Raw genomic sequence first — 23,455 nt, 5'->3', positions numbered from 1 at the left:
GACCCACATAAAGAGGGGCCCTTCTCCTCGCCAGGACAAAGCTCCTCAGCTGCAGAAGGATCCCATCTCCTCCTGTCTCCTCCAAGGGATCGCCCCGCCGTCACCCCCACTCTCATCTATCTCCAGTCTGTCCCCAGACGTAGCCGAGCCCCCCCCCCTCACTTGGTCCAACCATCTGCGATAGCTGTCGGCCTGTATCCTTCCGCCTCCACTAGGCATCTCTGCCTCCTCCCTCCTCCCTCTCTTCTTAAGTCTCTCTGGCCTGGGTGCCCCCCAAAGCCTCTCCGAAGTCACCTGCGAGTGCCCCGTTGGCAGACCCAATGGCCTTTCACTCGGCTCTCATCTTCCCTGGCCCGTCGGCGCCTTCGGTCTCTGTCCAGCAACCTCTCCTCTTAGATTCTCGCTCCTGCTCCTTTTCGTGACCCCAGATTGTCTCCTAGGTTATGTTGACTAACTCTGGGTGTCCTTCAAGGCTCTGCCTTGGGCCCTCTTCTCTTCCCTGTACTTTGTTGTGTCATGGGCTTCTTTGGCAGTTTCTCAAAACTTATGGGCTCTTTCTAAGGAAAAAGGTTTAAAACATTTTTAAAAGGTGTTCAGTAAAATACAGAGAACACAGAGAAGGCCAGCAGGCCTAGAGGGGAAAGTTTTGGTCCCCCCAGCATCTCTCTGGCCCCTGCTTGATACACTGTCACCAGATGAGCTGCCCCCCTCCCCATTTGGGACTCCCAAAGCTTTACATGGAGACCTCCTCTACCCCATGCTGGCCAGTTTCATTTGGGGGCATCTCAGACTCCACAGGGCTCCCCCAATCCCTCCTGCAGAACTTTCCCATTACTGTTGAGTCACTGCCATCTTCCCAATCAGCTCCCACTGTGACCAAGGCCTGTCATTTCTGCCTTCATAACATCACTCATCCAGGGAGTCCCAGAAATCTTAGCGTACTTTTATAAGAGACTCTCCTCTGCCACCGTCACCACCCTAGGGTGAGCCCTCATCACTTCGCACCTTGATTTCTGCAACGGGAGGATTCAAACTGGGTCTTCCTGATTCGGACTCAGCGTTGTACCCACTGTGCCCCCCAGGCCACCCTTAGTGGACCCACAGAGGCAGGTGGGGTGTGGAGGGAGCCACGTGGCAATAGAGACAATGAGTCAGAGCTTGGGCCTTTGGAGGGCAGCCCTGCTAGCCACCTCGGAGGTGAGCTCCTCAGTCCTTTGTGACCAAACCCCCCAACAAAGCAGCTCCAGAAGGATCCTGTCTCTTAGCCCTTTGCAATCTGTCTTCCGAGCTCATCCTCGCACCCAAACCACCCTCTCTAAAGTTACCCATGATCTCTTAGATTCCTAAATGCAAAGGCCTTTCCTGCACCCCCATTCTCCATGGCCTCTCTGTGGCTCATACCCTCCTCTAGGATCCTCTCTTCTGTCTAGGTTTTCAGGACCCCCCCTCCGCTCCCCTCTATCCTTGCCACCCACTCGTGCTCAGTCTCCCTTGCTGGACCCCCTTGCAGATCATATCTCTAACCCCAGCTTTCCCTCAGGGTTCTGTCCTGGGCCTTCTTCCTTTCTTCATCTCTACTTTCTGACACAGCGACCTCCTTGATTCTGTGGAGTCCCTTCCCTATTACTATTGAGGGCATTTCCATCCTCCCCATGCTTCAGGCTTCCAGCCTATGAGGCACCCTAGACTCCTGTGTCTCTCTCACCCTGCCCCAGGTCGGATATCCAAGATCTAGATCCAAGGCCTGTCCATTCCATCTTTGGGACATTTCTCGAACATGCCCCCTTTTCTCCTCTGACCTCAGGCCCAGATTGTCATGACAGCTACCGAGGGTGGGGGTGGGTCTGCCTGTCTCCACGCTCAGCCCCTCTTCCACTCGACAGCTGGAATGATTTCCCAAATCCAAAGGTTTGACCATGTCTCCCCCCCCCCTTTAAAAATCCCAGTGTGCAGAGCCGAACAGTTCTCTTGTTGCACAGGAAGAATTGGATTCAGAAGCTAAAAATAACCCGGGAAGAAAAACAAAAATGCAAACAGTTTACACTCATTTCCCAGTATTCCTTCTCTGGGTGTAGCTGATTCTGTCCATCATTGATCAATTGGAACTGAATTAGATCTTCTCTTTGTCGAAGAAACCCACTTCCGTCAGAATACAGCCTCATACCATATGATCTCCTGGTTCTGCTCATTTCACTCAGCATCAGTTCGTGTAAGTCTCTCCAAGCCTTTCTGAAATCCTCCTGCTGGTCATTTCTTACAGAACAATAATATTCCATCACATTCATATACCACAATTTACCCAACCATTCTCCAATGGATGGGCATCCATTCACTTTCCAGTTTCTAGCCACTACAAACAGGGCCGCCACAAACATTTTGGCACATACAGGTCCCTTTCCCTTCTTTAGTATTTCTTTGGGGTATAAGCCCAATAGAAACACTGCTGGATCAAAGGGGATGCACAATTTGATAACTTTTTGGGTATAATTCCAGATTGCTCTCCAGAATGGTTGGATTCGTTCACAACTCCACCAACAATGCATCAGTGTCCCAGTTTTCCTCTTAGCCAATCTGACAGTTGTGTAGTGGTATCTCAGAGTTGTCTTAATTTGCATTTCTCTGATCAATAGTGATTTGGAACACTCTTTGATATGAGTGGAAATAGTTTCAATTTCATCATCTGAAAATTGTTCATATCCTTTGACCATTTATCAATTGGAGAATGGCTTGATTTCTTATAAATTAGAGTCAATTCTCTAGATATTTTGAAATGAGGCCTTTATCAGAACCTTTAACTGTAAAAATGTTTCCCCAGTGTATTACTTCGCTTCTAATCTTGTCTGCATTAGTTTTGTTTGTACAAAAGCTTTTTAACTTAATGTAATCAAAATTCTCTATTTTGGGATCAATAATGAGCTCTAGTTCTTCTTTGTTCACAAATTCCTTCCTTCTCCACAAGTCTGAGAGGTAAACTATCCTATGTTCTTCTAATTTATGTATAATCTCGTTCTTTATGCCTAAATCATGGACCCATTTTGATCTTATCTTGTCATATGGTGTTAAGTGTGGGTCTATACCTAGTTTCTGCCATACTAATTTCCAGTTTTCCCAGCATTTTTTGTCAAATAATGAATTCTTATCCCAAAAGTTGGGATCTTTGGGTTTGTCAAACACTAGATTGCTGTAGTCATTGACTATTTTGTGCTGTGAACCTAACTATTCCACTGATCAACTAATCTATTTCTTAGCCAATACCAAATGGTTTTGGTGACCGCTGCTTTATAATATAGTTTTAGATCTGGTACAGCTAGGCCACATTCATTTGATTTTTTTTTTCATTTATTCCCTTGGAATTCTCAACCTTTTGTTCTTCCATATGGATTTTGTTGTTATTTTTTCTAGGTCATTCAAATAGTTTCCTGGGAGTCTGATTGGTATAGCACTAAATAAATGGATTAGTTTAGGGAGTATTGTCATCTTTATTATATTCGCTTGGCCTATCCAAGAGCACTTAATGTTTTTCCAATTATTTAAATCTGACTTTGTGTGGAAAGTGTTTTGTAATTTTGCTCATATAATTCCTGACTTTCCTTTGGTAGATAGATTCCCAAGTATTTTATGCTATTGACAGTTATTTTGAATGGAATTTCTTTGTATCTCTTGTTGTTGGATTTTGTTGGTGATGTATAAAAATTTTATTTTATTTTTGTGGATTTATTTTGTATCCTGCTTCTTTTTGTTAAAATTGTGAATTATTTCTAATAGCTTTTTAGTAGCATCTCTGGGGTTCTCTAGGTATACCATCATATCATCTGCAGAAAGTGATCATTTGGTTTCCTCATTACCTACTCTAATTCCTTTAAGCTCTTTCTTGACTCTTATTGCAGAGGCTAGTGTTTCTAATACGATATTGAATAATGATGATGATAGTGGGCAACCTTGCTTCCCTCCAGATCTTAATGGGAAAAGTTCCAGTTTATCCACATTAGATATGATGCTTACTGATGGTTTTAAATAGATGCTCTTGACTATTTTAAGGAAAAGTCCATTTATTCCTATACACTCAAGTGTTTTTATTAGGAATGGATGTTGGATTTTATCAGATGCTTTTTCTGCATCTATTGAGATGATCATATGGTTTTTGTTAATTTGGTTATTGATATAGTCAATTATGCTAATAGTTTTCCTAATATTGAACCAGCCCTGCATTCCTGGTATAAATCCTACTTGGTCATAGTGTATTATCCTGGGGATGATTTTCTGTAATCTTTTTGCTAATTATTTAAGATTGCTATTTATTTAAGATTTTTAGCATCAATATTCATTAGGGAGATTGGTCTATAATTTTCTTTCTCGGTTTTCAACCTACCTGGTTTAGGTATCAGTACCATGTCTGTGTCATAAAAGGAATTTGGTAGGACTCCTTCATTCCCTATTTTTTTCAAATAGTTTATATAGCATTGGGGCTAATTGTTCTTTAAATGTTTGGTAGAATTCACATGTAAATCCATCTGGTCCAGGGGATTTTTTCTTAGAGAGTTGATTAATAACTTGTTCTATTTCTTTTTCTAAGATGGGACTGTTTAACCAATTTACTTTTTCCTCTGTTAATCTGGGCAAGCTATATTTTTAAAGGTATTCTTCCATTTCATTTAAGGTATCGAATTTATTGGCCTACAGCTGGGCAAAGTAATTATTGCTAATTATTACTCCAATTTCCTCTTCATTAGTGCCGAGTTCTCCTTTTTCATTTTTAAGACTAACAATTTGATTTTCCTCTTTCTTTTTTTAAAACAGATTTACTAAGGGTTTATCTATTTTGTTGGTTTTTTCATAGAACCAACTCTTAGTTTTACTAATTAATTCAATAGTTCTTTTTACTTTCAATTTTATTAATCTCGCTTTTTATTTTTAGAATTTCAAGTTTAGTGTTTGACTGGGGGGTTTTAATGTGTTTCTTTTCTAGCATTTTTAGTTGCAAGCCCAATTCATTGACCTTCTCTTTCTCTATTTTATGCAAGTAGGCCTCTAGAGATATAAAATTTCCCCTTATTACCACTTTGGCTGCATCTCACACGTTTTGATATGACATCTCATTATTGTCATTTTCTTGGGTGAAGTTATTATGTCTATGATTTGCTGTTTCACCCAATCATTCTTTAGTATGAGATTATTTAGTTTTCAATTATTTTTTGGTTTATTTTCCCCTGGCTTTTTATTGAATGTAATTTTCATTGCATCATGGTCTGAAAAGGATGCATTTACTATTTCTGCATTATTGCATTTGAATTTGAGGTTTTTAATGTCCTAATATATGGTCAGTTTTTGTATAGGTTCCATGAACTGCTGAAAAGAAAGTGTACTCCTTTCTGTCTCCATTTCGTTTTCTCCAGAGATCTATCCTATCTAACTTTTCTAGTATTCTATTTACCTCTTTGACTTTTTTCTTACTTATTTTGTGGTTTGATTTATCTAATTCTGAGAGTACAAGGTTGAGATCTCCCACTATTATAGTTTTGTCTGCTATTTCTTCTTGCAGCTCTCTTAATTTCTCTTTTAAGAATTTAGATGCTACCCCACTTGGTGCATATATGTTTAATATAGATAGTGCTTCATTATCCATGCTACCCTTTAGCAAGATATAGTGCCCTTCCTTATCTCTTTTAATTAGTTCAATTTTTGCTTTTGCTTGATCTGAGATCAGGATGGCTACCCCTGCTTTTTTTATTTCACCTGAAGCATGGTAGATTTTGCTCCAACCTTTTTCCTTTAACCTGCATGTATCTCCCCGCTTCAGGTGTGTTTCCTGTAAACAACATTATGGTAGGATTCTGGCTTTTAATCCATTCTGCTAAACATTTCCTGTTTATGGGGGAGTTTACCCCGTTCACATTTATGGTTAAAATTACCAATTCTGTATTACTTGCCATCTTGTTAACCCCTGCTTGTGCTTTTCTTCTTTCCTTCCCCTTTACCCCTCTCCCAACACTTGCATCTCACAGCCCTCCCTTTTTAGTATCCCTCCCCCCATCTTAGAGTTCCTCCCCCATCTTACCCCTTTTCTTCACAATTTCTGTGTTCCCTTCCTCTTAGCTTACTCCTTCCCTTTTCACTTTTCTCCTCCCACTTTTCAATAAGGTGGGAGAACTTTCACCATAAATCGAGTATGTCTAATATTTTTCTCTTTAAGCCAATTTTGATGAGAGTAAGATACACATTACGTTCATCCCCCCTACATTCTTTCTCTCAGATATAATAGGTTTCCTTTGCCTCTTTGTGAGATGTAGTACCCCCACTTTACCCTTTTTCTGGTACAATTTCCTTTCCACCTCTAGTTTCTAGAACAAAGTATACATGTGTTCTTTATATATCTCTATAGCAGATATATAGTTCCCAAGATTTCTTTTTTAGGTTTCTCTTGAGTTCTATATTTGTAGATGAAATTTTTTGTTTAGTTCTGGTTTTTTTTTATCAGAAATAGATGAAATTCACTTATTTCGTTGAATGTCATCTCCTCTCTCTTTTAAGACCTTACTTCATACCTTCCTTGCCTTTTTCCATCTTCTTCACTTCCTGTCATCACCACCCCTCAAACACTCCCCAGAGCTTCTACTTTTTGCTACTTTGGCAAGGGCCAAGCAAAGAAATGCTTTGTCCTGAGGGTGCCTGAAGGCCAAATGCAGGGTGGGAGGAAGTTGGGGGAATTCTGGGCTTCCAGAGAACAGTGCATCACAGGGTTGTTTTCAGTAGCTTTGCTCCCCTCGGGCTCAAGAAATGTTTAGTTGTCTCCATATGCTGAAGGATTTCTACAGCAGAAAAAGAAGAGAAATGAGGTGGCGAGCTGTTGGAGTTTTTCTGTTAAGAGAACTGGGCTCAGGAGAACTTGGGATGGTCTCAACTGGCTTTTTAAAGCTTACCCAGTCTTCTGCCAATGATAGGTGAGATGTGAAACCTCAGAGTTGTTTCAACTTGCATTTCTCCTTTTGGAGATCTTTTTGGAGCTCTTTCACACAGTTGGCGATACTTTGTATTTCTTCTTCTGAAACTGTATTGTGCGGCACTTGTTTTTGTGTACTTGTCTCACTTCTATATATAAAAGATAGATATCTTAGCAGAGATATTGGCTGAGATTTTTCCTCCGATCGATAATTTTTCTTATTGTAGCTACATTGATTTTTTTTTTGTTCATGGACAAAAAGTCTTTTCATTTTATGAAACTAAAAATGTCTATTTTATCTTGTTCCGGTAGAAGGAAGGAGGGATTTGGAATCAGAGGGTCTGAGTGCCATTTGAGGCTAGTTACCCCAGCTCTCTGGGCTTTGGTGCCTTCATCTGAAAAATGATACAACTCCCGAACCCTCTTCTAGCTCTAGCACCCATCTCTATCTATAAACCAAGTCCAGATGGGGATGGGGAGCCTGTACCAGGAGTTTGCTTCCCTCCACCTGCACAAGCAATGGTAGGAGGAGGGGGAACTTCAGTCCTAATCACTGATGGCACACCAGGGTTTCCTCCTTTACCTTGGCTTACGCTTCTGAGGGCTGGGGAGCCACTCCGTGCCACTGGTTCCATTCCTATGAAGTCCCAGTCTCCCTTAGCAGCTCTGAAATTCCTCTCTCTCATCCCCATCTCCTTTTCTCCTGTGTCCACTGCTCCACTTGCTCTAAATCATCTTCATTTATACCATAATCACGGGCGGTCCATCTCTTCCTCATCTTCCTTTCCATTGCCTCTGCTGTTCTCTCATTCTCTTCTCTTCACTCTTGTCCAATTCAAGCCCACACTGCCTTCCACTCTTAACTCTCTCCCCCTTCACCATATTGTCTCAGGCGGGCCCTTGCCGGTGCATGGCGATCCTTTGGCTCTTACCTGATCGATGGCATCATGCTTCCTGTAGCTATTTCCCCCAATCCCTTGCTCCTCTAGCACTCTCAGCAGACCGCCCCCTTTCTCTTGGTGGAGGTCTTCACCTTCTACATACCCGAGACATTTGAGGCCCTGTGTCATGATTCTTCCACTTCCCCCATGCCTTGAAACTTCTATAGTGCTTCCTGCGCCCTATTTCTTTGCTCGGTCTCCAAGAAGAAGACGGGTCTTCTTGTCAAAGCTAACAAAGACTTGTGTTCAAATCCCAGCATGATTATTAGATGAGCCTCACATTTCCTCAGGCATAAAATGGGTCCGATGATATTCTCTCTCAAGTTTGATAAGACGACATGTCCCCAAGGTTTTAGGGTGGTTTTCAGCTTTCTGAAATCCACCCTAAGATTTTGGGGACACCCCGTATACTCCAAGCACCCTTTTAACAGTTGTTGGTTATTGCTTTCTTCCTCGAACCTGGCCTGTAGCTATTTTTTCAGGGAGCTCGCTCCCTCTCTATTTGCTTATCTCACACCTTCCAACCCCCTCCTCCATCCTCTGGCTCCATCACTGCCAGAAATGCCCAGGCCTTTGCAGCCTTCCGCTGGCCCTGCCGTCCCCTCAGAATACCACCCTTTATCCCTTGCCGAGTGCCTAGGGAGTCACACCTGTTCTCTTCTGTCCGACCTTCACCCCTCCCTTCTCGATCCCTTGCTGTCAGACTTCCAGTCTTCTCACCCAATGCAGAGTGAGTCTGTCCCTGCCAGACCCAATGGCCTTTGCTTAGTCATCACCCTCTCTGGGGGGAGTGGCTAAGGGACGCTGCAGTGAATAGAGCACTGGTCCTGGAATCGGGAAGACCTGAAGTCACATGTGGCCTCAGAGACTCTGGTCAAGTCACGTTACTCCAGTTGCCTTGGTTTCCTCATCTGTAAAATGAGCTGGAGAAGGCAACGGCCGACCACGCCAGTATCTTTGCCAAGAAAACCCCAAACTTGAGGAATCTGTTGAACGACACCCACTTTGCACTCTGGGCAAGAGGGCACCCTCTCCCCTTACACGCTTTCCTCCATCGGCCCTAGAGCCCCTTGCCCCTTTGTTTTTGTCCTCCCTATTTGACAGCTCTCCCTCCACCACCCGTGTTGGGCCATTATTGAGCTTCCAGTCCCTGGGGCTGGCTGTTTGCCTGAGGTTCTCTTCCACCCCTTCCCCCCACTGTTTTCCCCGAATCATTTCGCTTGTTCCCTGCACGTGATGCCTGGATCTGCTGTCCCACACAGTCAACCTCCCCCCACCCCGGCATCTCCACCTGGAGGTCCCGGTGGATCCCCAATTCAGCTCCCCCAAAACAGCCGCTCTTTCTGGCCTTCCAGCCTGACTTCCCCAGTTGTGCCAAGGGTATCGCCATCCTTGCAAGGCCTCTGGAATTGAAACACTGGATCACCCCTCATCCTTCATTCACCGCCACATGCCATTGGCTGTCAAGTCCTGTCCGTTCTGCCTCCTCCTGACTTACATCTCAGCCTTTCCTCCGCTCCCACTCCCATCACCGGCCCCCAAGGTGGGGCCCTTGTCACCCCTTGCCTGGAATATTGTGATTTCCTCCTAACTGGTCCTGCCTTGCTCCTCCTCTCCATCCCCCCTACGCTGCCAAAATAGCTTTCCTAAGGCGTAGGACTCATTGGGTCACTCTCCCCCTCAAAATCTGTCAGTGGCTCCCTATCGCTTGTAAGACAAAATGGCCAGTGCTTCTCATTGCTTCTGGCTCTCTGGAGCCATTCTCCATCCTTCTGTTTCTCATCACTTCTCTCTTGGGGTCCAGGGCTCAGCCGGACTGGGCCAGGAGCTGTTTCCTGAGCCCCCAGGGCCACCCCCTCCCTTCTCCCACTCCTCTTGGGCCTGTCCCCACGATGGCACAAAGAGAAGGCCGAGTTCCTCGTCGCTGCTAAGACTGCGGCCGGGGGCTTCACACGGATGGCTTGAGCTGGGGGGGCAAGACCCTGAATCCAGGCCCACAGAAGGGCTCCAGGTCCCCTTCAGTGAGGGCAACAGATGCAGTGGCAGTCGCTGAAGCACCCAGCCCCGGGGTGCCCGGGCCCAAATCGGAGTCCAGGGTGGGTACTGAGGCCCAGAGAGGCTGTTCGGAGCTAGTTGGGACCCAGCTCTCCCCACTTCCAGTCAAGCTGCTGCTCAGAGATGGGGGCGACCTCTCCCTCCAGCCCTGTGGAGATTTTCCTCCTGCAGGTCTCCTAATGATTCTCATCTGAAAATCCCCAGATGTGCACGGGGATGCTGGGAATGGCAGGTCTGGAGACCTTCTAAGAGCCTCGGTCTATCTTTGTCAGAGTTGGGCGGCTGGGGGAAACTAAGATGGTTTCTGATTCTTCAGAGAGCTTCAAAATAAGGTGGGTCAGGATGGCCAGGATAATGCTACCCATTTTGCAGAGGACCAAACTGAGGCCGTAAGAGGTCACAGAGCCAGGATAAGGGCCTTCCACAGCTGGGCTGCCAAGTACTGCAGAGCCACAAGCTTTCCATTCAAGTCAGCAGAGCCTTGGGAGGTGCCCAACCGCACCTTGGTTTCCCCTTTAGCAGAATGTCCATCTGATGGCCATCTTGGAAAAACCAGCCTGAGGTGCCTGTGCCGGAGGGCCGAGGCGGGCTCTTACCTTAGCCGGGAGGTCCTTGGGGGCCCTGACCGCCACAGTCTTGGGGCTTCTGCAGTGTCGTTGCCCGGACATGGCAGCACGAGACCCGGCCGCTTCACGGCCGGACCCAGCTGGCCCCAAGGGAAGGAAACCCTCGTGCTTTATTCCTGGGGAGGAAGTTAATAGCACAAGGCCTCTGGAAGCTCAGGCCCTGTACGGCGGTCCAGTCCCACGTCCTGCCCCCCCCAGCTGTCGGCAGCATCTCTCTGAAATTTGGAAGAGTTTTCCCAATGGTGTCTCGGGGGACCCTCACACAAGCTCGTGAGGCAGTTATGATGGGTGTTCTTCTACCCATTTCTCTGATGAGATGGCTAGGACCTTGGCCCCAGTCACCCCGCTAAGAAGTATCAGGGGAGGGATGGAAAGCCAGGTTTTCCGTGTCTCCAGGGCCCCTGTACTTCCCATTATGTCATGCTGGAAGTTATTGCTTTTATGTCATCCAGCCTTTGCTTAAAGACAGGACATCCAGTACTGGGCCCTCACTGGTGAGTCAGCAAATGTTTCTTAAGCTCTGGGCAGAGAGGCCTATGGATAGTGTGATGACGTCCAAGCCAACCAGGAACAAAAGGATGCGAAGGACAGCAGGGGCCCTTTGTGCCCACAGAGAGCAGCAGGGGTCCTGGGCACCCCTGGAGAGTAGCAGGGGCCCTTTGTGCTTCTGAAGGACTTTGAAAACTCCATCTCAGCATTAGCTAAGTTCTGTTGTACAGACCCTGTTAAAGTGTTCCCAATTTGGGACTCAGCCACGTGAACTTCTTAGGGCCCACACTCCCAGCGCCAGCCCCAAGGCCCACATGGGGCGAGGCCCACATTGGGCTCATCTGTCATTCCCCTGTGAAGGCTCTGCCAGAGGTGGAGGCTGGGGGTCTCCGGGACGTAGATGCGGCTCAAGGCTCTGCTGCTCATGTTCTCATCGAAGCAGTTTGCTTGGCTTCTGTCTGCTCTCAGACATCGTGTCCCAGATCTCCCTGCTTTCTCCTGTTGCCTCCCACTGGTTGATTCCCGAGCATCTCAAACCCAGCACGTGATCTTTTCCCCCAGACCCTGCCCTTTTCCCCACTTTCCTTTCACTGCCAAGGGCAGTAGCAGCCTCCAAGCGGCCTGGGTTTGATGCCTTCCATCTCTTGTCCCGGGGAGCACGGCTCACTTCCTCATTTCCCCCTTTGCGACTGAGTTTTTCGTGATCACGGGCCCCTCCCTGTTACCTCTGGAAGCAAATAGAGAAGCTTCTAGTGGGCGCTGAAAGCCCGCTCGCCACCTTCTCGGTCTTCAGCCACTCGATTCCCTTCCTCATACTGGACGATCTAGAAACCTCGGCCTTTGCCTTGGCCCCCATACCCAGCATGCTCTGCTCCTCGCCCCTGCCTCATATTCAAGATTTGGCTCCAATTCTGTCCTATTCAGGAAGTCTCTGCTGGTCTCCTAGATGCTCCTGTCACTTCCTAGTACTGTACCTAGCATACAGTAGGAGCTTAATAAGTGCTTCTTGACAAACTCTGAGAATCTGGCCCCCACCTTCTGTAAGACGCCGAAGGGCAGAGATGTTTCCTGTAGGGCTGTGGGTACGGTGCCCCATCCCTAAGCTGAGCTGAGCCAGGCCTTCCTGGGGCTTGGGGCCGAGGGTTTTGGGCCCCGAACCCTGCTGGGTGCCCCCTCGGGCCACACCGTGGTTAGGTAGCAGATATGCAGAGCTGTGTGCCAAATGGTGAATCACAGCCCTTCCATATTCCCCGATCTTACAGGGAAACTCGTGGGGTGGGTATGCCGGTGGGCCGAGTACCTTTCCTTCGGCCTTTCTTCAAACCTGGATGGCCAGTCTTTCCCTTCCATCCTCCTGAGCCCCAGTATCCTCACGTGTGTGCAACCATGGTCATTGTAGACATACATGATGTGGCCGAGGGCTTGGCTCACCATCCGGCCTCAGGCAACCGCAGCCATGGTGCTCTAGTGCCCTGATGCCAGGGAAGGAGAAAAGTTGGATTTTACTCTTGGGGTGCCCGTCTGTGTGGGAAAATCTTAGGATGAGGAGGGGGTTTACCCTGTCGGGCAAAGGAGGCTGGCTGCCACTGAGGCAGCATCCTGGGGCCTCCTGTTTCTTTGGGTGTGGCTGGGGAGGTTTGCATAGGAAAGCCAGCTCTTAGGTTGGCTTGGCCCCCAGCTCTGATCTGATCTGGCTAGCCCAGGGTCACAGGGTCATGGGCTCGTGGGCTGAAAGGCATCTTGGGGCTACAGAAAAAGAAACTGAGGCTCACTGTGGGGATCGCCCAGCTTATCACATCATATTTGACTTTGAGGGGATCCAAACCTTTCATCCCCACCCTTTGTTCAGGGGTGGAGATTTAGGCCTAGAGAGATTTAGGGCAATTGTGCCAGGAGCGGAACACTAGATGTGATCCCCTCAGGAGGAAACCGAGGCCTCCAGAGAAGGAAGGGCTTGCGTAAGGTCACTCAGCTGGGCAGTAATGTGACACATCCAGAATTGGAATCCAGGTTCTGTGTGCTGCCCAAACCAAGATGGCCATGCCCCTTGAGGTCCTGCCTGCCATCTGCAGGTGGGTTGAAGGATGGGAGAGGAGAAGGCGAGTTAGAAGGTGGCAGAGCTGCCTGGAGGAAGCCATGAATGGTTCTCACCTCCGGGCCTCCCTCCACGTCCAGTTTGGCTCGTAGTACGTGGTATTGCCCAGGGAAGGCTGCTCACTCACCGGTTGCCAAATGGCCCCCGGCTGCATCCGTGGTCCCGCACCTCGCCCCGTGTCCCAGCTGGCCCGTGGACCCCGTGTGCGCCTTCCTCGGAGTTGGGGATGAGCCCCGGCAGGGAGACGCTCTGGCGGCTGTGCCGGGACCAGACAGGAGGGCTGACAGGCTAGTTAGTGGCATAAATATTCACGAGGATGGACTTGTCAATTTCATCTCGGTTCGATCTCCAGCGGTGGCAGGGGGCGCCGGCTCTGCCGTCGGGAGCCACGGTCGCCTTCAATCACCCTGAACCCGAGCGAAGATTCTGAGAAGGAAACAGAAGCCGGGTCAGAAGACACAAGACTCCCATCAGGTTTCTGTGCCATCCTTCTTTGGATGTTCCTGTTCTGTTGCAGCTCCCAGAGTCTCAGGGGCTGGGATGATGGGGGGGGGCGGCCTCCGCATCAGTTCCCATAGCCCCAGAGGTCTCCCGGCCTAACTTGCAACTTGTGCCCAGGCGGGGGGCAGGGGTGTCACAGGCAGACCTCACCTTCCAGGCAGTTACTCTGGCCCAAGGCCTCTGGCCAGCTCCCTGGCTTCTCCCCCTCCCCCCATCCTGTCAGGCCCTGGCCTGAAGCTCTCCCACCACCCAGACCCACTGCTGAAAGGAAGGAGGGAGAGAAGATGGCCGTCTCTTGGATGGCATTGATGTGCTCAGAAGCTGACTTGGCGGGGAGTAGGGAAGGGGTGTCCTGGGAAGGGGAGCACAGGGGAGGGTGAGATGGCCACCTGCTGGGGAGCCATTGTCAAAAACATCCCTAGGAAGGGGATGCCGGGATGGTCCTTTAGGCTCGTCTCAAGCCCACCTCAAACAGCCCAATCCCAAGGAAGCTGAAGACGCCACATCCACAGAGCCCAGAGGAAGGCCAGTGGACAGGGGCGCCCTGTGGGCAGCCCATCCCCTGACCTCCCTTCCCCAGTTGTGACCCAAGGCTTGCAGGTAGGACCAGAGATCCCTTTGTTTTGAATGTTCGCTGACCTCAAGGTGGCTCGTGGAACTGCCCAAGGAGGTGGCCTCTGACTTGGTCCTGCTGCCCCCAGGTGCCCCCCAAGCCATCCTGGCCCTTGCTTGAGCCTTATGACTTGGCTTGAATATCTGAACCCTGGGGGTCTTAGTCAGCCCTGAACTTAGGGTTTTCTGGGAAGGGAAAGCATGAGCATGTGCCTGTGCTTTTGAAATGGGATCATCAGGTTGAGTGACACTCAGGGGCCCTGGGAAGGCTGGGTCAGGGCATCTGGGACTTGGGCCGGAAGATGGAGGCTGGAGGCTACTGGCGTCTGCTTCAGAAGGCAGCTCAGGGGACTTTCACAGTGGGACGTTTCCGAGCCCAAGACTGGTGCCTGGCTTCAGCCTAACCCAGGGGCCAGGAGGAGGGAGGAACGGGCCAAAAGGGAACGCCGGGCTACAACATACAGTAGAGGGCCAAGCCCAAGGTTCATCCGGGACTCAGGCCCAGGACTCCTGCTTTGTGGCCTTCTGAAAGGTCTTTTGTGATAGACCGTGGGCTCGGCCCTCATCACACCCCTCAACCCTCTGCAGACACATAAAAGGAGCAACCCTCCCAGCTAGTGGGAACCTCACAGGTACAAGTCACTGAATCCCTGAGTTAGAAGGAAGCTTCCCCCCAAGAACCCCTTTAACAGCACACAATCACATGGTTAGCCAGCCTGTGCTTGGAGAGCTTTAGCCCTTTAGTGTATTTGCAGAGAGTATGTGGAGGAGGGGACTAAGGCAAGGGGATACGAGGTAGGCTGGTCCCACCAGGCAAGGATGGAGAGACTTTGCAGGCTCGGATTGCCCTTGCTGTGCCCATAAACAGGGCAAATGCTTCCTCGTCCCATCTAGAGGCCTTGGATCTAAGGCCTCCTCAGAACCCTGGTCATTTGGGATAGTGGGTGGCCCATTTCTGGATGGCAGCAATGAGCATCCTGGCATAACAAGGTGACCGGCCTTCCCCAACCACCCCCGGCCCTTCCCGCTGCCCTTTTGGTGCCAGAAAGAAACAATTTGGAGAGGAGCCCGGGAAGACCAATTGAGCAGATTAGGGAAATGGAGGCGCTGACTTATGAGGAAAGATGACATAAACTAAATATAGCCACTTTGGCCATACTGGCGGATGGACACCAAGCAACCCCTGCCAAGCTGGGGGAAGGGAAAATGGGGAGAGCATCAGGGAAAATGAGCAGCACCCTAAGGTGGAGGGGTCGGCACGCACAGGAGGCGGCAGCATTCTAAAACCCTGACTGGCAGCTTGTCCAAGTAAGGCCGTGGCTTGGCAAGACAAGCTGCCCTCTACATAGGGCCTGGTGTGCGGCCGTGAGGGTTGGGCCACCGCCCTTGGCATTCGGGTCATTTGACAAGCATTTAGTTGGCGCCTAGCATGTGCCAGGCCCATTGCCTCCCTCTGTTTGCCGACAGCCGTCACGTCTCCCTGAGCTGTCTCTTCTTTGAGCCACTCTACATTGGCGGGGTTTCCAGACTAGATCTGGATGTGGAGAACCTGCTTTCAGAGCCTTTCTCTGACACTTTACCTGTGGGTCCCTCCTTTTCTCTGTGCCTTAGTTTCCCCCTCTATACCATGGAGATGGTGGCTACCTCAACCTCCACAACTCTTAGAAAGGTGCTGGAAGCACTTGTCCCACTCTTCTTCCTCCTCTGTCCCACCCTTCTTGCCTTCAGGCTGCCTTCCTGAGCTCAGGACATGGGAGGGGGAAGTGGGGGAGATAGCTTGGGAGCACCCCACTTTCTCTGTCTCAACTTCTCTGGCCCCGCCGGCTCCCTTCCCTTTTCTAGGCCAGGTCTCGGTTGGCAGTCCTGGGTCACTGGCCGCTTCCACACTCAGCCGCTCATCTCCCTGGGCTGTGAAGGAGGATGGTGACTCGGCCCCAGGGTCTCCTCCTCTCTGGAACCTGGCACGCCCGGGGTGCCGCCTCAAGCTCCGGCCCCCCACGGCTCGCCCTCTGCTCCATTCCTTTTGTCCACTTGAGCTTGTGTGGAGCTTGCTTTGTGTGCACCTAGTTGTGTGTTGCCCCACAATAGAATGTAAGCTCACTGAGGGCAGGGGACTGGCTTTCGAGCCCCTGGCATAGCGCCTGGCATGTAACGGGCAAGATGTTGTTTGGGTGGGGCTCAGAGTGGGATTCTTTTGCCCTCTCCTCCCTGTGACCCATGATGTGTGTGTGTGTGTATTCTTGTCCATTGTACTCGGGCCCCTTCCTAGGCTAGTTGGGGCAACTTAGCTCACTTTCCAGTAACGGAGAGAACTTGCCCCTGCCCGGAAGACCCAAGTGAAATGGAGGCTTCGGGAGAGCCAGGTATAGGGTAGAGGAGATTGTGGGACAATTGGGGCCAGCCCAGGACTGAGCAGTGTCAACCATGTGACAGGAATAGCTGCCATTTTCCCCCTCTGCTCCCCCTCTTTTCTCTCCTTGGGCCTGTACTGTGCCAACCCCCACTTTTTCTCTGCAGTCTGTTCCCCCTTTGCACCCCCTTATTATCAGACAATTTGGGTAAACCATTGCGATCAGGCCGAGTGGATGATGGCACTCTTACGATAGTTTGCCGTTGTTGATGGAGCTTTCCTTGGTTTCCTTCTTGCCTCCCCCCACCGCCAGAAGGGGTCCCTGTCCCTTACTCTGGTGGCCTCTGACTGGTCTCTCTGTCCATCTGTCATGTCCACGGGCATCTTTTGTCTCTGCAGCGAGGGTGTTGCCAAGGGTTGTGTTGAATACACCCTTGCTATCTCTTAGCCCGTGTCAAGGGTGAGTAGCTGAAACTCTAAGGGCCCACTCAGTTCCCAGGATGCCCCTGGCCTCCCAACAGCTACCCTGGGACTGACCTTGTTGGAGTCAGGGGAGCAAGACATGATGTGTTTCCTTTCTGTGTCATGGGCCTCCATTTGGGGCCCAAAAGTCTTCCATTCTTCCTTATGTCCCCTACACGTGCTTATGTTCCTCAGGAGTCATTTGGGGCTCTTTCCAGACTCTAGAAAGGGGGCCTTGGCCATACCCCGTTTTCCAGGCCCACGGGGCCGAGTTTGGCTTGACTAGGGAGGAACAGTGAGTTTCCTAAACCTGTTCCTCTTTCCTAACAGCCCCTAAGGCTTCTGGGGGCCCGCAAGCCATTTGTGGGGCTGGAAGTTGAGAGAAGGGGCTTGGAGTTGGGAGGTGAGGGGACAGTGAAACAATTGGGCTCAGTGCTACTACCAGGAACAAACTCCTTGGGGCCCCTTCACCTTCCTCTGGGTACCATTATCTTCTGGGTCTTTGGATGAGCCTTTATTCAAGCTGTCTCTCTGGTCGGGGGGAGGGGAGGAACTCTGCTCTGCCAGCCCCCCCCAGGCTTGGTCCACCTGGATGACCCACGTTTGTCATCTCTGCCCTACAGAAAAGTGTGAAAGAAGGCCTTTTACTGAAACAGACCAGCTCCTTCCAGCGATGGAAGCGGAGATACGTCCGGATTCGTGGAAAGACACTGTACTACGCCAAAGACTCCAAGGTATGGCCGGGGCAGTCCCTGCTTTTCCTTCCCCTCCTCCCTCTCCACCCCCTCCTGTGTTTATCCTGAATCCTGCCATCCGATGGCGAGGGCCCCAGAAGGGGCCCTTCTAGCTTCCCTCCCTGCCTTCCCTTGGTAGGCTCCATCTGGACTCCAGGGGCACAGAACCAAAGCCAAATACTCGCCCCTTATTGCAGAAAGAACAGGACCATGAGGTCTGGGCCTTAGACCTTATTGGCGTAGGGGATTCCCAGTAGGGAAATCCTCTCTAATGTTGTGCACATTGGCCACTGTTGTGCCCCCTGGGCCTGTTCTGGGTTGTCCGGAGCACCCAGCCCCTGGATAGCAGACCTTGGGGCATCTCAGCTCCAGGGCAGGCCCCTCTATTTATTCATTCATCTCACAGATGAGCATTTCATGGGCCTTGAACAATGCTCTAGCAAGGTGCGCTGTTCCAAGCCATCACCCCCTGTCACCTTCTGAGGCTGCTCAGACCTTGGGAGGGTTTTGGCAGCCGGCTCTCCCTGCTGGGTGGCTCCCTCTCCCCTGTAACATCTGCAGACGGCCCTGTCCCAGCAGCCTTCAAGTCCAAGGCTTGCCCCGGTTGCCGCCTCACATTGAGCTTGAAGTACGCTCAGACCTTGGGATCGTTGAAGTTGGCCCCTTTCCTGGCCGGTGCCCGCCAGTGGGCATTGTTCCCTTGGGCCGGCAAGTTCCCCCTTTGTAGATATGTCCCATTTAGAGGTTTGGCAATATGAGTTCAGCACTCAAAGCCACTCAGTGTCAGTATCGTGTCCCCGGGTCCCTGCCTCCTCTGAGCCGGCTCCCGAGGGGAACGCGAACTATGCTTTGGAGGGCCCTGGAGTGGGGGACGTGAGATGGGCACGAACACCATGGGCCGTGGTCTGATCAGCTGCGCCTTCATGTGGCTGCCAACTTGGAGCTTTGCATGGCTCCATCTGAAACCCTGTGATGGTGGAAAAGTGAAGGTCCATTCAGAGACAGGGAGGCTTCCTGGCACAGGGGACATGAGGCCAGCCTGGCAGAGAGGAGGGGAGAGGGCACTGCAGATGTGGGGGTGAGGGGGAGGGGACATAGCCCAGGAAAAAGCCCAGAGGTGGGAAGGGGACATGGACCAGAGCAGGGCTAGCTGTGTGGCGGCCACTGGGCCGCTCGGGCATGGCCGTCGTGCCCGGGGCTTCTAAAGGCTGGCAGATTCAGTGTGCTGAGCCCCAGGGAGCCTTTTACCAGCTTGTGGGCATGGCAGGGATTTGAGAAAAGCAGTTTGAGAAGGATTAACTTAGCTGAATGTGGCCAGACTGGAGGAAGGGGGTTGAGGCTGGAGGCAGGGATGCCGATTAGGAGCTGAGGGGGGAGGTGATACTGCCCCTGGGGGAGGGACTGAAGGGGATGGATGAGAAATGGTGCAGCAAGGGTCTTGGAGACTTGGTGAGTGACGGGTGGTAGGGGGGCTACATGGCACAGCAGCCTCTGAGGAGCAGAGCCAGGAAAGTGAGGAGGTCAGCAGGGGGCAGGCAGGGAGCGGGGGGAGCAGTCTGCTGAGCTTGGTTCGGCCCATGCTGGGCTAGAAATGAAGGTGAGCCACGTAGGCCCAGAGGCTTCGGCAGCCTGGGATCTGCCCTGTGCCAGGCCCGGCGCTTCCCACTCCCCAGGCCTCGGAGCAGCCGGGGCCTGCTTCCAACAGCAACTTTGTAAAGCCTTTGCCAGGCATTTGGGGTTTCCCCCCATGCGGCCCTCCCCGTCTCCTGCCTGAATCCTGGGCCACAGCCGCCCAAAGCCAGTGGCCCCGCCTGGATGCCCCCAATGACTCTTCCCGGCTTCCCTGTGGCCTTTTTGTCTATTTAAAACTTCTTCACCCTTTAAGACCAAGAACTGTCCAACCCAGCTCTGCTTCTGTCAATGTTGGGCAGCTGAGGTGCCCTGGGGGTACTCCCCAGTTTTCCCCATGGCCTGTGGGCTCTGGGAGCAGAGGCTTGGGCTTGGTGTCCCATGAATACTGCTTATCCCCTCTGTGGGGTGGCAGGCTGGCTTCTCCAGGCCCCCTAAGGACTCTAAGGGCTCGGGGCCATTATCTTGCCAGCCAAGGCAAGGGGCACATGGGGCCAAGTCCATCTCTGCTCTGTCGTTCTGGGGTCGTGGAGGACTTTGAGGAAGGAGGGAGCTGTTTGGCAGCAGCCAACGCCTAGTTTGGGAACTCCACACTGAAGGACAGTGGTTCCTGGTGGCCGCCCCCTATCCGTGCGCTACTAGGGGCAGGGGAAGGGGGAGGTGCCGGCCCGCCAGCGGCTTGGGGCCTCACTGAGCGAACATGTTCTTGTTCTGCCCTTCCAGTCCCTGATCTTTGATGAGGTCGATCTTACCGAAGCCAGTGTAGCTGAGACCAGTACCAAAAACATCAACAACAGCTTTACGGTGAGTGGGGCCAGTCCCCTAAGGCCAAGGGGATGTCGAGGCCGGGCGGGGGGCCGCTAGGGCCAGGGGGGGCACGTGTGTGTACAAGGGCACTGCCAAAAATCCTGCAGAGGAGGCCCCCCGATCCCCAACCCCACTGTGCCTTGTGAGCCCACTGCTAGAAAATGGTGTCATCCATGTCTGTGGTCCACCTGGTGAGAAAGGAAGCCTGACGGGAAGGGGTGGCCTAGTGGCAGATTTTTTGCTCACATTCGGTCCATTTCAATTTCAATTCTTTATTGAAATGACATCAGTGGGATGTATGAAGATGGTGATCCTGAGCTATAGGAAAATGGGCATGGGTGTGAGGAGGCCCCTCAGGAGATGCATTGTGGGATCTCAGTGTTGGGAAAGACCCAGGACAGAAAGCGTCAGAGGGAGGCCTCTCCTCACCCCCTGACTCCAGTCAAACTGTCCAAGAGCCAAGCTGGGGCTTTGTTGACCCAGCCTTGGGAAGCTAGAGCCCATCGCCTGGCAGATGTGCCCCAGCACTGCCTGTTAGCTCTGCTCCGGGATGGGCTAACCACTGTGCATGCCCGCTCCAAGGTATCAGAGGAATCAGCATCTGTCTGACTTCCTTCCATCCCGGGCAGCAGAAGGCTGTGGTGACTCAGGCCTTTGGAGTGAGGTCATGGGCATGGCAGCTGAGGTGGCAGGTAAGGGGTGCTAGAGGCCCTGTGCCCCTTCCCAGCCCCTGCTGGGCAGGTCCTTATCTTCTTCCCATCAGCGGGAGGCCCAGGGGGGCTTTTCTGGCATCCTCTGAGTGGCTCTGAGCTGGCACTACGACCCTATAAATATGCACATACGACCCTCAGCGGCCAGACGACAGCAAACTGGGCCTGGGGGGTTTGGGACGGGCACCTCCATGCTTGCTGGATCACAGCCCCCTGCTGCCTCGGGTCCTCGAGCAGGCCAGGGCAGAGGTGGTGTTACAGGAGCCTCTTGGGAGGGCCAGGGTGCCCACTCCCCCGGTTGCCAGTTCCCTGGGAGCTCTAGGGTCACAGAGATGTAAAGACCTTCCGGCTTCTCCCATAGGTGATTACCCCGTTCCGAAAGCTCATTCTGTGTGCGGAGAACCGGAAGGAGATGGAAGATTGGATGGGAGCCCTGAAGGCTGTCCAGAAGTGGGCAGCTAATGAGGTAAGGGAGCCAAGGGCAGCGGGGGCAGCATCAGGCAGCGGTGGGCAACGGTGAGCAGTGGTGGGCAGTGGCAGCCACTCTGGGGACTGATCTCTGACAGTGCCGACCAGAAAATAAGGAGCTGGGGAGAGTGGTAGAGGTGGCAGGGGGGCTCCCCGTGACCCAGGTCAGCCATGGGCACATCCGTGACCCCGGCCAAGGGACTGCTCACAAAGCTCATGAGAGGCCCTCATTGGCAACTCCAGCCACCCAGGCAGGGGTGATAAGGCAGTGGTGGGCAGGGCTCTGTCCCTTTCTCCCCGACTGGTCTCTACGGGACAGAAAGGTGGACTTTGAGAGCTGGCCAAGGAGTGGGCCCAGCCGTGCCCAGAGCTAGTGGGACTTGGGCATCTTTGGAGCTTGGGTGCCCCCAGGATCAGAGGACTGGGACTGGATCAGCTTGGCCCCAAGGCTGTTGAGGCCCACAGAGGGGAAGGGGCAGGCCTGGGGTCTCCCAGCTAGGAAGGCTTCCCAGTTCAGTCTCCCATGGGTGAGGACAGTCTGGGGAAATGGAGGCAGCCTATAGCAGGAGGTGGTCGCCTGGCTCTGCCTTTGTGGTGGAGGGGCTGGGAGTTAGGCAGAGAGTGTTCCTACCCAGACCAGGGGCCTCCGCAGTGGGCAGTTCTGCCTCCCCTAGGTCTTAGGTGGAGTCCCTTCTCTTCACACCCCACAATTTGGGCTCTTATCACCTCTAGGTCATTTTGATGGGCTCTTCTATACCCTGGCCAAATAATGGCCCTTGAGGCTGGGCACTGGGGCACTAGCCCCAGAAGTTTCTGGGAGTCCCTCTTGCCACCGGGACAAAGTCCCAACCCCTCTGGGGGGCGTGGAGAGCCTTTTGCAGGCCAGAACTGGTTAGCTAGCTCCTGATGCCATCTTCCCTTCCGTGGATGTGACACATCCATTGGACCTCCTGACCCTTCAGAACTTGGCTCAGGTGGCGCTGAGGAAGGGTGGCCTTTGCTAAGCCCCTGAAGTAGTGCCTGGGGGCTTTCCCAGGGAGTATGGGGGGCACACAGTCTGTCTGGCTGGGGCAGGGCAGCTCCTTGGAGAGGCCTAGGGCAGGGTGGTCCCACCGTCCAGTCTGTGGACTCACTTTGGAGGCTCAGGAGCACTGGTGTGGGAGCGGGCTTGGGTGGCATTCAGTCTGAGGAAGCCCTGGTCTCCTCTCAGGCCTCGTGTGGCCAAGGGAGTGCCCCGTGCTGCGAGCAGACGCCCGGAATGGGCAGGAGTCATCCTCCCTCTAAGCTCAGTGACACTGTGGCTGTCTTGAAGGGTGCCCAGCAAGGCCCATCCATCCCGTGCTGAGAGCGGGGCCCTATCGTTCCCCAGTGGGCAGGGCCCCACGCCAGGAGGCCCGAGCCCTCAGCACCAGGTTTTCACTGGCGAGTGTGGGCTTTGCCACCAGAGCCCCGCTGACGGGCCCAAGTTTGGGTGAGCGGCTCCCTGGCTCTGGGCCTGAAGCTCTGCATTGGGGCTGGCGGCCTCCCATCCTACAAACGCCTCTTACCCTAAGGAACTGTAAAGTGAGACAAGGGAGGGAAATGGGGGATCCAGAAGGCTCTGAGGGAAGGAGGGAGGGACTGCTTTAGGGTGGGGGGCAGGAGAACAAAGGGGCATCAGTGCTGGGACCAGCCAGGGGCCTTTAGGAGACTCAGAGTCGGGAGAGGAGGCGGAGGCAGACGAGGGAAGCAGGCTGGCTGTGGCCCCAGCTTCTGACGGCCCCAGGAGGGGAAGAGAAGGAACTCATGGGCAACCCTGGCCCAGCCTAAGGGCAGAGACCCAGAGGCCAAGGAGCGGACCAGCCTTCCCAACATCCCTCTGGCTCTTTCTCTTTCTCTCCATATCTCTCTCTCCCTCCATCACTGCCTCTGTCCCTCTCCTTCCCTCCATCTCTGTCACTCTCTTTCCCTAAATCTCTATCTCCGTCTCTCCTTCCCTTCATCGCTCTGTCTCCCTCCATCTGTCTCGATGTCTCTTTCCCTCCATTTCCTCTTTTCCT

The 23,455-nt window shown here is 52.2% G+C and overlaps 1 protein-coding gene across 1 annotated transcript in view; it reads left to right on the top strand.

The window, feature by feature from the left end:
* Positions 1-23,455, top strand: part of DGKK (diacylglycerol kinase kappa) — a 134,907-nt gene that overhangs the window by 66,031 nt on the left and 45,421 nt on the right. Inside the window, exons 2-4 of the mRNA XM_051969184.1 lie at positions 17,692-17,802; positions 20,155-20,235; positions 21,310-21,414. Of these exons, the coding sequence (XP_051825144.1) occupies positions 17,692-17,802; positions 20,155-20,235; positions 21,310-21,414 (297 nt within the window). The remainder of the gene's footprint in view (positions 1-17,691; positions 17,803-20,154; positions 20,236-21,309; positions 21,415-23,455) is intronic.

This window comes from Antechinus flavipes, chromosome X (genome assembly GCF_016432865.1).
Source record: "Antechinus flavipes isolate AdamAnt ecotype Samford, QLD, Australia chromosome X, AdamAnt_v2, whole genome shotgun sequence".
In the NCBI taxonomy this organism is placed as follows: Eukaryota; Metazoa; Chordata; class Mammalia; order Dasyuromorphia; family Dasyuridae; genus Antechinus; species Antechinus flavipes.
This window is presented reverse-complemented; position numbering and strand designations above follow the sequence as displayed.